Here is a 15,996-nt window from a genome sequence, read left to right on the forward strand (position 1 = left end):
TATTCCTCAGCTTTCCAAGTTTTCACAATTATAAAAAAAAATGTTCCAATGTTTATAAAAATTCTCATACTCAATAGCAATCACAGGGACTGAGAGATACACAAAAGCTTTTAAAATTAATCCTATTCCCAAATTATCCTTAAACATAAGTATAATATTTGCATGAAGAAATCTTTTTTCAATGTAAAACAGAAAAAATTTAAAAGGATAAAATTTTTTTAACATGACAACATACTTATAGAAAATGTGGTGATAGTATCATCAGATATTAAGAACTAAAATTTTAAAGTCAAAATAAAATGAAAATTGAATGTCGAATACAAACACTCCCAGCCTTAATTCATGACATTAAATTTTTCTTGCTCAACTTTTCACTAGTAATTGGAAATATATGTAGCAGTAGCTACTTAAACAGAGACAGAAGATATTTATTCTCACCAAAGAATTTCTTTAAAAAGAAGTACCTTCTTTACAAAATAGAAGACCCAGAGGCAAACCCCGACATCTACAGTTATCTGATCCTTCACAAAAGTGCCAAAAACATATAGGAGTAAAGACATCCTTTACAACAAATGTAGAATGAGACTAGACTCTTATCTCTCACCCTGCACAAAAATCAACTCAAAATGAATCAAAGATGTAGAAATTAGACCTGAAACTATGCAACTCCTAGAAGAAAACACAGGCTCAACACTCCAGCATAGAGGCACATGCAATTACTTTCCCAAAAGTACCCCTAAAGCTCAGAAACAATGCCAAGAGTTAATAAATGGAACAGCATCAACTTAAAAAGCTTCTGCACAGCAAAGGAAACAATTAGAAATGTAAAGAAAGAACACACAGAATGGGAGAAAATCTTTTGTTAGCAACTCTTCTGACGTAGGATTAATACTGAGAATACGTAAAGAACTCAAAAAATTTAAAACAAAAAAAAAATCAAATAACCCAATTAATAAATGGGCAAATGAATTAAACAGACATTTCACAAAAGAAGAAAAATGGTCAACAAATATACGAACAACTATTCAACATCATTAGCAACTAGGGAAATGCAAATCAAAACTGCACTGAAATTTCATCTCACACGGGTCAGAATGGCAGTCATCAGGAATACAAATAATAATAAATGCTAAGAAGGATGTGCAGAGAAATGAACACTTTTACACTGTGGGATTGTCAATTACCAAAACCACTAATGGAAATCAAGTATGGAGGCTCCTCAAAAGACTAGGAATGGAACCACCACACGACCCATCTACTCCACTTCTTGGTGTTTATCCTAAAGAATTAAAGTTATCTTACTACAATGACACATGTTTATAGAAGCACAATTCACAATAGCCAAACAATAAAAACAGCCTAAGTGTCCATTAACAGATGAATGTATAAAGAAAATGTGCTATATATACACAATGGTGACTTATTTAGCTATAAAGATAAATGAAATTGCTGGGTATAGTGGAGCATGCCTGTAATTCCAGTGGCTCAGGAGGCTGACAAAGGAGAATTACAAGTTCAGAAAAAGTGAGGCGCTAAGCAATTCAGTGAGACTCTGTATCTAAATAAAATACAAAATAGGGCTGGGGATTTGGCTAAGTGGTTGAATGCCCCTAAGTTCAATCCCCTGTAGCCCCCACACACAAAAAAAAAATGAAATTGCATCATTTGCAGGAAAATGAATGAAACTTGAGACTATCATGTTAAGCAAAATAAGTCAAGGGTCATATGTTTTCTCTCATATGTGGAAGCTAGAGAGGAAAAAGGGAAAAGAAAGGTACAGGTGAATCTCATGAAAATTAAAGGGAGATCAGTAGAAGAAAGAAACCAAGGGGAAGGAGGTAGAGAAGGAGAGGAGAAGTGTTGGGGAGTGATATTGGCCAAACTGTCTTGTTATATTCTGTGCATGTATAAATATGTAACAACAAATTCCATCATTACATACAACTGTAATATACCAATTTAAAAAATGTAGGAAAAAAGTACCTTCTGTATTATTCTACACCCTTACCATCATTAGAGTGATACATTACAAAAAGAAGTAAAAATAGTGGTTGCAATTAAAATTATCAAAATTTAAAAAGTAACTTGAGCTTTATATTTCAAATACACAAAATACATTTCAAAATTTAACTTACTTCTCTTTAAGTTCTGAGACCTTTTGACCAACAGAGTTAAGAAGCTCTTCTAATTTCTTTTTTCTGTCTTCAGTTTTCTTCAAATTCCTAAAATATAACAGTATTATAAAAGTCACTCTATTTTAGATATCAGTTTTAAAGCAGCAACAATACTTTGAAATGTAATCTTGCAGTTAAAACACAATAAAAACTATCAATAATTACATAATATAACACTTTTGCTTCAAATTAAATTTGAGAAACAATGTTAAAATTTGATCCTTTGATCCAACCATACTTTTAGGAATCTATATCAAAAAAACACTTGTGCAAATAGACTTCTGATCAAAAGGGTAGACTACACATATTCATTTATACTCTCTTCTTTCTGAAGCTCTATTAAAATAAAAGCAAAATGATAAAAAAGTTATAAATGACAAAGATCAAAAGAATAAAAGGGAGAAATAAGACAATGGAGAAACTTCCAAAAAATTCTGAAAAGTAACAATTGACACACCAGAACACAAAATCTAAATGCAGCAGAAAAATTTCCAAAAAAAAAAAAGTGGAATTCCAAAATTCAAGTATAGACAACAGGTATCTCTGAATCTAACACTAAAAATAAATACAGCAGTTTGGTTGATAGTACAAAGAATTTGGCCTCAAATTTTCTAACCCATTAAAAATAGACTTTTTCTCTAAAACCATCCCAGAATACAGCAACACCAGTACCAGTTATACCCCCAAATAACTCATTCTACCCCTACACATACCCTATGTAGATTCTTTGGAGACAAAAAAGGAATAACAACCTCCTTCTAAAAACTACCCAGGGCAGGGGAGGTACCTTGGGGGAAAAAAAAAATTCATGGAAAAAGAATCTCTTTTTTCCAACTATAAATCATCTTACAAATAGAACTTCAGCAGTAAACTGGATACATAATAAGCTACCTTGAAACCAACCTAATCTGGGGACTTGTTTGCAATGCCATATTTTTCTTAATTTCTTAAAGCTATCTTTAAGCTACCTAAAGTAGTAATTTCACTAATTTAAAGCCAAAAGCACTCCAAACGACACAGAAGTACAAAAATAATACCAATGGAATAATGCAATAAACTTTCCAAGAACCAATAAATGAATTTCTAAATTTAAAGTGGACAGTAACTATCCACCACCAAGAATTGTAAAATCCACAATGTTAGAAACTAAGATCCTAAAAACTTTCGAAGAGAAAAAAATATAGGGTAACATGCAAAACTCTGGGGATCAAAATGGTATTAAGACTTTGGGAGGGGAGGGAGGGGGGATGGTAGAGGATAGGAAAGGTAGCAGAATACAACAGTTACTAATAGGGCATTATGTAAAAATGTGGAAGCGTAACCGATGTGATTCTGCAATCTGTATTTGGGGTAAAATTGGGAGTTCATAACCAACTTGAATCTAATGTATGAAATATGATATGTCAAGAGCTTTATAATGTTTTGAACAACCAATAAAAAAAATAAAATAAAATAAAGTTAGTTTGATCATGGTAAAAAAAAAAAAAGACTTTTCAAGAAAAAGGTTGGACTCTAGAAGAGAGCAGAGCAGGGGTTCCCAATATTTATTGTGCAAACAAATCACCTAGAGGAAGTATTAAAAACAGATCGCAAGGTCTCACTCCTCAACCACACATGAGATCTGATTCAGAAAGTCTGAATGGAGCCTAGTATTCTAAAATGATCTCAAAATAGTTTACATCCTGTATGCTTTTTCTTAGGAAGATACCGTAGAGCATATACTAGAAAAATGAGGGACAAACCTAAGATAAATTCATAATAAAAGGATTCAATACAGAAAAAAGATAAAGGTAATGATAAATAGCAGTTTCCAGATAACATCTGTAAGCAGCAGCCCTAGGGAGAAACTAATCTAGATTGGAACAGGATAAAAGGCTCTAGGAGGAATAATGCTAAGAAAAAGTAAATAGAACTCTAGACTATCAAAGTGTTTTAGGGTTCTGACAAAGAGAGTAGATAAATTTGTGATACATAAACAGGAAAAAAAAGATAATCAATTGAAAAAAATGAGAATGGATAATTATGCTTGTAACGCATTTGACTATTGTCATATATGTAAGAAATTTTTAAAAAGTTTAAATAAAGAAGGAAGGAAGGAAGGAAGGAAGGAAGGAAGGAAAGAATAACCAGTATATGCACAAGAAAGGAAATGAACTCAAAACATGTCTCAGGTACAAAAATATTTCTATAGTCAAAATAATAAAAATGCTTTTGATTCAACATAAAAATTCATATAATTATATTGATAAAATCAACAAGTTAAAATTAAGAGCTAAAATTTTTGTTCAGAGTACAAAGTTAATAGGTCACGGAGTGGTGGTGAAGATGGCCGCTGCACACGGGGGTTGCTGAAGTGCTGAGCATGGTGCTCAGAGCAGCGGCTTTAATCGAGATTTCGCACAGCGTGTAAGAACTCCTTTCACCGTTAATCTGTAGCGGACCACTTTGCCAAGCAGCAGGAAGAACAAAGAGATCGAAAAAGAGACACTTGGCTCCCGGACGCTTTGCCGCCCAGAGCCGCGGGCGCTTTGCTCCCATCTGCTTCCTCTTTCGCTTCGCTCCGGGCAGAAAAGGTGAATGTGTAATCAGCAGTTGATTAAAACTGACATCACGGGCGGAGGAGATAACTGCATTAAAACCAGCGCAACAGGGCTCCCAGGAGCAGCAGACATGGCGTGTAGCCAGTATTGTGGTGAGCGTCAAAGGTGAGCGCGGCCTGGCTTGAGGAAACACAAGAGAAGGCCCTAGGCACTCAGGATTGGAGACCCGCCCAGTCTGTGAGGAAGAGCTGCTACACAGTGATTGGTTCCCACTTAGTGAGAGGAGAAGCTTGACCCAGAGGGCACAGCTCCACCGACTGGAAGAGAAATTAATCGAACTCTATGACTGCATTTATTATTATTATTATTATCATTTTTTTTTTTCCTTATTTTCTTTCATTTTCAATTTTTTATTGTTGTTGTTCTTTAACTTTTTTTAATGTTTCTAATTTTTTTTTAATTTTTTTTATTATTATTATAATTTTTTTAATTTTAATTTTAATTTTCATTATTTTTACTATCATTATTATTTTTGTAAAAAAAAATTTTTTTCTTTTCTTTCTTTCTTTATTTCCTAACTTTTTTGTGTGTGTGTTGTTTTTGTTTGTTTTGTCTTTTCATTTCTTTTCAATTTTCTTATTCCCCCTTCCTTGAATTCTACCTGCCTACTCTCATTCTCTTTAGTGACTTCTTCCCTTCCCTTCTAATATCTTTGCTCCCAAGCATCAAATAAATTTATAAGAGTAAACAGTAACTCAGCAGTCAAACAGAACAAGAAGTAACATGAGCAGCATAAAAAAGCAAGGAAGAAAAGGGATACAAACAATGAAGGACAGCCTAAATATTCAGGAGGACCTAGAGTCAGCAGAAAAATGGTCATATAAAGAACTCAAGGAACACCTTAGACAGATGGAATGGAACCTTAAAGAGGGTACGAGACAGCAAATCCAAACAGTGAAAGAACACTTTGAAAATCAATTACATAAACAGATAAAAGAAGAAGTTAAGCATCTTTATCAGGAGATAGAGATTATAAAAAAAATCAAACAATAATTCTAGAAATGAAGGAAACGATAAACCAAATTAAAAACTCAATTGAGAGTATCACTAACAGAGTGGAGCAAGTAGACGCCAGAACGTCAGATAATGAAGACAAAATATATCGTCTTGAAAAGAGCCTAGCCAACTCAGAAAGGCTGGTTAAAAATCACGAGAGAAACATCCAAGAGATATGGGATAACATAAAAAAACCAAACCTACGAGTCATTGGGATAGAAGAAGGTACAGAGATTCAAATCAAGGGAATGAGTAGCCTGCTGAATGAAATAATTACAGAAAACTTTCCAGAAATAAAAAAGGAAATGGATATACAAATTGTAGATGCATACAGGACACCAAGCACACAAAATCACAGTAGACCAACGCCAAGACACATTGTTATGAAGATATCCAATATACAGAACAAAGAGAAAATATTAAAAGCTACAAGAGAAAGGAGGCAGATTACATTCAGGGGTAAACCAATAAGGTTAACAACGGATTTTTCATCACAGACGCTGAAAGCGAGAAGATCCTGGAACAACGTATTTCAAACACTGAAAGACAATGGATGCCAACCAAGAATTCTGTGTCCAGAAAAATTAAGCTTCAGGTACGACAACGAAATAAAAATCTTTCATGATAAACAAAAGCTAAAAGAATTTGCAGCCAGAAAACCAGCATTGCAAAGTATCTTGAGCAAAACACTACACGAGGAAGAAATGAAAAACAATAACCAAAACCATCAGTGGGAAGTGCCTCTATAAAAACAGAGGGCGGGGGGAAAGCTAACCATGGAGAAACAAACTAAATTAAATAAAAAAAAAAGAAGATAAATAATCAAACATGGCTGGAAGTACAAACCATATATCAATAGTAACTCTAAACGTTAATGGCTTAAACTCTCCAATAAAGCGACATAGGCTGGTAACATGGATTAAAAAAACAAATCCAACAATATGCTGCCTCCAGGAGACACATCTGATTGCAAAAGACATACACAGGCTGAAGGTGAAAGGTTGGGAAAAAATATACCACGCACACGGTCCTCGTAAGCAAGCAGGGGTGGCCATCCTCATATCGAATAAAATCGACTTCAAGACTAAGTTAATCAAAAGGGATAAGGAAGGACATTATATACTGTTAAAAGGAACCATTCACCAACAAGACATAACAATTATCAACATGTATGCACCAAATAATGGTGCTGCGACGTTCATAAAACAAATTCTCCTCAAGTTCAAGAATCAAATAGACCACAACACAATAATTATGGGTGACTTCAACACACCTCTCTCACCATTTGACGAATACTCCAAACAAAAGTTGAATAAAGAAACTATAGAACTCAATATCACAATCAACAACCTAGACTTAACTGACATATATAGAATATATCAACCATCATCAAGTGGATATACTTTTTTCTCAGCAGCACATGGATCCTTCTCAAAAATAGACCATATATTATGCAATAGGGCAACCCTCAGTAAATATACAGGGGTGGAGAAAATCCCATGCATTTTATCTGATCATAATGGAATGAAACTGGAAATCAAGATAAAAGAAGAAGGAAAAATCCTACATCAAATGGAAAATGAACAATATGTTACTGAATGATCAATGGGTTACAGAAGACATAAAGGAGGAAACCAAAAAATTCTTAGAGATAAATGAAAATACAGACACAACATATCGGAATCTATGGGACACAATGAAAGCAGTTTTAAGAGGGAAATTCATCACCTGGAGGTCATTCCTCAAAAAAAGGAAAAACCAACAAATAAATGAGCTCACACTTCATCTCAAAGCCCTAGAAAAGGAAGAGCAAAACAACAGCAAATGTAGCAGAAGGCAAGAAATAATTAAAATCAGAGCGGAAATCAATGAAATTGAAACAAAAGAAACTATTGAAAAAATTAACAAAACTAAAAGTTGGTTCTTTGAAAAATAAATAAGATTGACAGACCCTTAGCCATGCTAACGAAGAGGAGAGAGAACTCAAATTACTAACATACGGGATGAAAAAGGCAATATCACAACAGACGCTACAGAAATACAGAAGACAATTAGAAATTATTTTGAAAACCTATATTCCAAAAAAATAGAAGCTAGTGAAGACATTGATAAATTCCTTAAGTCATATGATTTGCCCAGACTGAGTCAGGAGGATACTCACAACTTAAACAGACCAATATCAATAGATGAAATAGAAGAAGCAATCAAAAGACTTCCAACCAAGAAAAGCCCAGGACCGGATGGGTATACAGCAGAGTTTTACAAAACCTTTAAGGAAGAATTAATACCAATACTTTTCAAGCTATTTCAGGAAATAGAAAAAGAGGGAGCTCTGCCGAATTCATTCTATGAGGCCAACATCACCCTGATTCCGAAACCAGACAAAGACACCTCAAAGAAAGAAAACTACAGACCAATATCTCTGAAGAACCTAGATGCAAAAATCCTCAATGAAATTCTGGCGAATCAGATACAAAGGCACATCAAAAAAATTGTGCACCATGATCAAGTAGGATTCATCCCTGGGATGCAAGGATGGTTCAATATACGGAAATCAATAAATGTTATTCACCACATCAATAGACTTAAAGATAAGAACCATATGATCATCTCAATAGACGCAGAAAAAGCATTCACCAAAGTACAGCATCCCTTTATGTTCAAAACATTAGAAAAACTAGGGATAACAGGAACTTACCTCGACATTGTAAAAGCTATCTATGCTAAGCCTCAGGCTAGCATCATTCTCAATGGAAAAAAATTGAAGGCATTCCCCCTAAAATCTGGAACAAGACAGGGATGCCCTCTATCACCACTTCTATTCAATATAGTTCTCGAAACACTGGCCAGAGCAATTAGACAGACGAAAGAAATTAAAGGCATAAAAATAGGAAAGGAAGAACTTAAATTATCACTATTTGCGGTGACATGATTCTATACCTAGAAGACCCAAAGGGTCTACAAAAAAACTACTAGAACTAATAAATGAATTCAGCAAAGTGGCAGGATATAAAATCAACACGCATAAATCAAAGGCATTTCTGTATATCAGCGACAAAACTTCTGAAATGGAAATGAGGAAAATCACTCCATTCACAATATCCTCAAAAAAAATAAAATACTTGGGAATCAACCTAACAAAAGAGGTGAAGGATTTATACAATGAAAACTACAAAACCCTAAAAAGAGAAGTAGAAGAAGATCTTAGAAGATGGAAAAATATACCCTGTTCATGGATAGGCAGAACTAACATCATCAAAATGGCGATATTACCAAAAGTTCTCTATAGGTTTAATGCAATGCCAATCAAAATCCCAATGGCATTTCTTGTAGAAATAGATAAAGCAATCATGAAATTCATATGGAAAAATAAAAGACCCAGAATAGCAAAAGCAATTCTAAGCAGGAAGTGTGAATCAGGTGGTATAACGATACCGGATTTAAAACTATATTACAGAGCAGTAGTAACAAAAACAGCATGGTACTGGTACCAAAACAGGCGGGTGGACCAATGGTACAGAATAGAGGACACAGAAACCAATCCACAAAACTACAACTATCTTATATTTGATAAAGGAGCTAAAAGCATGCAATGGAGGAAGGATAGCATCTTCAACAAATGGTGTTGGGAAAACTGGAAATCCATATGCAACAAAATGAAACTGAATCCCCTCCTCTCGCCATGCACAAAAGTTAACTCAAAGTGGATCAAGGAGCTAGATATCAAATCAGAGACTCTATGTCTGATAGAAGAAAAAGTTGGCTCCAACCTACATATTGTGGGGTCGGGCTCCAAATTCCTTAATAGGACACCCATAGCACAAAAGTTAATAACAAGAATCAACAAATGGGACTTACTTAAACTGAAAAGTTTTTTCTCAGCAAGAGAAACAATAAGAGAGGTAAATAGGGAGCCTACATCCTGGGAACAAATTTTCACACTTCAGATAGAGCCCTAATATCCAGAGTATACAAAGAACTCAAACAATTAAACAATAAGAAAACAAATAACCCAATCAACAAATGGGCCAAAGACCTGTACAGACACTTCTCAGAGGAGGACATACAATCAATCAACAAGTACATGAAAAAATGCTCACCATCACTATCAGTCAGAGAAATGCAAATCAAAACCACCCTAAGATACCATCTCACTCCAGTAAGATTGGCAGCCATTATGAAGTCAAACAACAACAAGTGCTGGAGAGGATGTGGGGAAAAGGGTACTCTTATACATTGCTGGTGGGACTGCAAACTGGTGCGGCCAATTTGGAAAGCAGTATGGAGATTCCTGGGAAAGCTGGGAATGGAACCACCATTTGACCCAGCTATTGCCCTTCTCGGACTATTCCCTGAAGACCTTAAAAGAGCGCACTACAGGGATACTGCTACATCGATGTTCATAGCAGCACAATTCACAATCGCTAGAGTGTGGAACCAACCCAGATGCCCTTCAATAGATGAATGGATAAAAAAAAATGTGGCATTTATACACAATGGAGTATTATACAGCACTAAAAAATGACAAAATCATGGAATTTGCAGGGAAATGGATGGCACTAGTGCAGATTATGCTTAGTGAAGCTAGCCAATCCCTAAAAAACAAATACCAAATGTCTTCTTTGATATAATGAGAGCAACTAAGAACAAAGCAGGGAGGAAATTTGGAAGAAAAGATTAACATTAAACAGATACATGAGGTGGGAGGGAAAGGGAGAGAAAAGGGAAATTGCATGGTAATGGAGGGAGACCCTCATTGTTATACAATATTACATATAAGAGGTTGTGAGGGGAATGGGAAAATAAACAAGGAGAGAAATGAATTACAGTAGATGGGGTAGAGAGAGAAGATGGGAGGGGAAGGGAGGGGAGATAGTAGAGGATAGGAAAGGTAGCAGAATACAACAGTTACTAATAGGGCATTATGTAAAAATGTAGATGTGTAACCGACGTGATTCTGCAATCTGTATTTGGGGTAAAATTGGGAGTTCAAAACCCACCTGAATCAAATGTATGAAATATGATATGTCAAGAGCTTTGTAATGTTTTGAACAACCAATAAAAAATAAATAAATAAAAACAAAGGTTAAAAAAAAAAAAAAAGTTAATAGGTCATGTGAGACATTGAACAATCAAGAACATAACAAACCTCTCAGTCTGCATTTAGAACAAAGGAGTAAAAAATAATACTGACTTACTAGCCAATTGGACCTTTAAGATCAAATAATAAATCACTAAATCTTCCTCCTACATGCTCAGAAATTTTTTCAAAAAACATATTCTAAATATTTCCTAGAACTTAGATGATGAAAACCAACATAAAAGCCCTCAATTCCAAAACTTCTTTTTTACATTTAATATTATTACTTTATAAAACTTGACTCTTCCTAAAGGAATAACATTCTTCTAACAAAATAATGACAGAGATAAACTGAGTTTGTTCTGCTATCTGTATCTTTCTAATTGCTTTATTTTTTGATTCATTTAATTTACAATTTATATTTAATTAACTCATTTTAACCTTTAATACTAGGTGCCTTTTTAAAATGGAGAAAAAAATGAATACAAATGATATAACAAATTCATAAAATTGGTAACAACAAATGGTAGAATATGTATTATATTATATTTCACTTACGATACTAATCCTGCCTGTTCAGTTTCCAAAGGCTGAATTCGTTCCAAGACATGAGAATACTGTACATTGGCTTTAACCCAGGCAGCCAAAGGCGCAGCTGCAGTACTGGCACGTTTAGCATTCTAAAAAAGTTTACTAGAAGTTACCAAATATCCTGACACAATTCCAAACAAATGCAAAGTTCACTTGAACACATTTTTATCTAGTAAATAAATAACACATTTATTTAAAAATTAACCTAAATAATGAAATGTTTGACTTACAGCTAAAATAAAAATATAGTGAACTGCTATTCTGATTAAGAGGAATATACATGAACTAAACTTTTAGGTTAAAAATAAATCTTGAACCACACAGAATCTTTAGCATAAAGATGATTTAGCAACATAATTACTCCATTGGTCCCAATTATAATAAATATGACAACCACAATATTCAAGCATTATTTTCCTTCTATACAGATGATATACTTTTATTAGATAAGAACAATTTTGAAATCATTATCATTGATGTCAAAGAATATGTATATAACAATTTGAATAAGAATCTTAAAAACACCAAAATCGTGGAATTTAAACTGTGCACTGAAATTTGATACAACTATCCTAACACAGTTATCTGTTATTATCTGTTAAGTACACAGGAGGAAAAAGCATAATAGAAAAGTTGCAAGTAAAAAATTATTAAATGTTCTCATGGGAATTTAACATTGAGAGCAGATACTAAGAGTCAAACACCACTTATCTTTTCTCCTACAACCTGGATTCTAGCTTACCAATTCTTCTAGTGAATGCTTCCCAACTATAACATCTATAGGTTGGTGATTTTTTTGTTTGTATGTTTTTTAGTTTTAGTTTTCAGGTGATCTAACAACTGGTATTGACATCTTTAAAAGTCTAATATCACATGCAATAGAAAACAGAATTTATGTTATAACTGTTAAAAATTACCTTTGGATCAAAAGAGCCTTTGTTTTTAAAAAGAAGTTCTTCAACACTCTCTCTTATTTCCTTTGGAATATTTCGTGCATCAAAGGTTGCTATGTCTTCTCTTACACCTCTTTTGGCAAGAAAACTAAAATGAAAACATAATAATTCAAATGAGGCTAAGTGAAAATTGAAATTTCAGAAAAACATCAATATGACAAAATGATATATGTAATACTTTTAATCCATTGATTAACAAAAACAGAATATTAAAAAATTTAAGATTCTAATGGCTGTTATTTTTTACAGACAGCAAAAACAAACTCTAGAAAAATGAAAAACTGTTTAATGTCCTGTGAATAAACTAAAGCAACAAGAGAAATGTCAGAATCACAATCTTATTTTTTTAATTAATTTTTTTTAAATACATGATAGTGGAATGAATTACAATTCTTATTACACATATAGAGCACAATTTTTCATATCTCTGTATATAAAGTATGTTCACACCAATTCATGACTTCATACATGTACTTTGGATAATGATGTCCATCACATTCCACCATCATTGCTAACTCCTTGCCCCCTCTCTTCCCCTCCCACCCCTCTGCCCTATTTAGAGTTCCTCTATTCCTCCCATGCTTCCCCTCCCTACCTTACTATGAGTCAGTCACCTTATAAACAGAAAAAACAATCATGAAATGCATCTGGAAAAATAAGAGACCCAGAATAGCTAAAGCAATCCTTAGCAGGAAGAGTAAATCAGGTGGCATCACTATACCAGACCTAAAATTATACTACAGAGCAATAGTAACAAAAACAGCATGATATTGGCACCAAAACAGATGGGTAGACCAATGGTACAGAGTAGAGGACACAGAGACTAACCCACAAAACTACAATTATCTTATATTAGACAAAGGTGCCAAAATGATGCATTGGAGAAAAGACAGCCTCTTCAACAAATGGTGCTGGGAAAACTGGAAATCCATATGCAACAAAATGAAATTAAACCCCTATCTCTCACCATGCACAAAACTCAAAGTGGATCAAGGACTTAGGAATACAACAGACCCTGCATCTAATAGAAGAAAAAGTAGGCCCTAATATCCATCATGTGGGATTAGGCCCCAACTTTCTTTTTTTTTTTTTTAATTTAAAACTCCTGTGGCATAAGAATTAAAATCAAGAATCAATAAATGAGAGGAACTCAAACTAAAAAGTTTCTTCTCAGCAAAAGAAACAATCTGTGAAGTGAATAGATAGCCTACATCTTGGGAGCAAATCTTTACCCCTCACACATCAGATATAGCACTAATCTCTAGGTACATAAAGAACTCAAAAAGTTAAGCACCAAAAAAAAAACAAATAACCCAATAAATGGGCCAAGGACCTGAACAGACAGTTCTCAGAAGAGAATATACAATCAATCAACAAATACATGAAAAAATGTTCATCATCTCTAGCAATTTAGAGAAATGCAAATCAAAACTACTCTAAGATATCTTCTCCTTCCAGTCAGAATGGCAGCTACTATGAAGACAAACAACAATAAGTGTTGGCGAGGATGTGGGGGAAAAGGTACACTCATACATTGCTGTGGGACTGCAAATTGGTGCAACCAATACGGAAAGCAGTATGGAGATTTCTTGGAAAACTGGAAATGGAACCACCATTTGACCCAGAATCACAGTCTTATTCCACCCACATCCTTACTTGTGAACTACTAGGTGAGCAGATGCTCTAGGATATACAAAGAAATATTCAGACTCCTTTCTAAGGTATTTTAAAAGTATTCTCCCATCCTTACTCTTTTCTCCTATCACCAAATATAAAAAGAACTCTTCACTATCAACCTAAATTGAACAAAAGACTTAATATCAGCACAAGCCATAGCTAGCCCTTTTTAAGAGACTCTTTACACATTAGGACTAGCTGGGTAATTTAGTCAATTCTAAAGAAAACAAGCTTATTTACAACCCATTTTTCCCTCTCTGATCAAACAATGAGGCTTATAATACTGGCATCAAATACCAGTATGATAATAAGAAAACTGAATGTGCACAACTCAATGTTTAGTTACCACTCACCCTTTTCTAGTTTATATCTCTCATATTATTTATAGTTTGCTCACTCCTCTCTCTTTCCCTCACTCTCTCAATCTCCTGCCCTTCTGCCCCCATCTCAGCCCCAAAACTCCAAGACTGTGAAAATAGTGATTCTATTTTCTTTAAATCATACAAAAATCACAGTGCTCTGTACTATGTAGGGATCAAGTAAATTATTAAATTTAATGAGATATTCTGAAAGATTCTAAGGCATTTCTTTCCTCCTCCTTGGATATTAATTTTTAACAATCACTTATGGGAAGCATTGCAGAGAACACCTCAAAATTTCAGGGCAAGGATATAACCATGTATTCACATACAGGTAAGTGTGACAAATTAAAAAATATATATATTAAAAACTATGAAAGATGGTGCAGTTCATTGCTTAAATAGCATTTTTCACAAATTCAAAAACTTACCTTTTCATGCTCACCCAAGACGTATCAAAGATACCCATTAGCCTTAAAACTCCTTCAAGAATGTCTCGAATTACATCAGGTGGCATGCGTAGTGAACGAATTTCTGAAAGAGATTCTGGCTTAATGTTTCCAACTGCTAGTTTAGCTTCATTCACTAAAGGCTAAAAGAAAAAGAAAAAAAAAAGGTCACCTTACTTTCAAAATAAGTATTTTAAGAAAACAATAACTTTACAAATAATTTTAGAACTAGTTGGGTAATTTAGTCAAGTCTGGAGAAAACAGGCTCAAAGATTTGTTTTATTTATCTACAACACCTTTTTCCCTATACAATCAAACAACAAGATTTACAGAAAACAAATATTATTTTTAATTACCACCAGTTAATTCACTTGCTTTCCCTGGCAGGCTTTCTTATTTTCTTTTTCTTTTACACTCTGGTTGAAGGCTACATTTGATAATACTATTAGTAAATAACTTGAGCCATAAAAAATGTTTAAATTCCTACTTTACAATAGTCAAATATGTAAATGGAGGGGCTGGGGTTGTGGCTCAGTGGTAGGGCGCTTGCCTAGCACGCATGAGGCGCTGGGATTGACTCTTAGCACCACATAAAAATAAAAAAAAAAAAATAACATAAAGGAATTGTATTCATCTACAACTAAGAAATTTGTTTTTAAAAAAATATGTAAATGGATCTTCAAATGTTTTTCACTTACCTGTACTTCTTTTAATTCATCATCAATTTTATTTTTTCTTTCTTCAATTTTAACAACTTCTTCTGCTATTCTGTGCTTCAACCTTTCAAGTTCTGTCTTTTGCTCACTAGCATCCTATAGGAATATTTATGTGACATTCTAATCAATTTTAATCCAAAAAAAATATTTAAAAACAGGATACCAATATATCACTTAATTAAAAATATATATTTTCTATTAAAATTTCTTCTAATATTCATTTGAAATCTATGACATGAGAATTTCCAGAACATTCTGTATTTACTATCAGAAAGATTTTTACACTTTGTTTTAATTTTTTGAGTTAACAAAGCAATAAATCCTTGTAATACAAAATTCAAACAAGTCAGAAATGCATAATGTTAAAAATGATTATAGTAAGATACATATAAGCATTAAAA

At 33.7% G+C, this 15,996-nt stretch overlaps 1 protein-coding gene across 5 annotated transcripts in view; it reads right to left on the reverse strand.

Moving 5' to 3' along the window:
* The window catches only part of Dync2h1 (dynein cytoplasmic 2 heavy chain 1), a 381,051-nt gene that overhangs the window by 257,398 nt on the left and 107,657 nt on the right, over nt 1-15,996 (reverse strand). For all 5 annotated transcript variants that reach the window (XM_058586626.1, XM_046466604.2, XM_046466597.2 and 2 more), the window contains exons 56-60: nt 15,578-15,691; nt 14,862-15,022; nt 12,359-12,482; nt 11,409-11,530; nt 2,136-2,222 (exon numbers count right to left, since the gene is read on the reverse strand). In XM_058586626.1, the coding sequence (XP_058442609.1) occupies nt 2,136-2,222; nt 11,409-11,530; nt 12,359-12,482; nt 14,862-15,022; nt 15,578-15,691 (608 nt within the window). The remainder of the gene's footprint in view (nt 1-2,135; nt 2,223-11,408; nt 11,531-12,358; nt 12,483-14,861; nt 15,023-15,577; nt 15,692-15,996) is intronic.

This window comes from Marmota monax, unplaced genomic scaffold (assembly GCF_021218885.2).
Source record: "Marmota monax isolate L192 unplaced genomic scaffold, Marmota_monax_Labrador192_F-V1.1 WCK01_AAM20220418_F8-fsc00045, whole genome shotgun sequence".
Lineage (NCBI taxonomy): Eukaryota > Metazoa > Chordata > Mammalia > Rodentia > Sciuridae > Marmota > Marmota monax.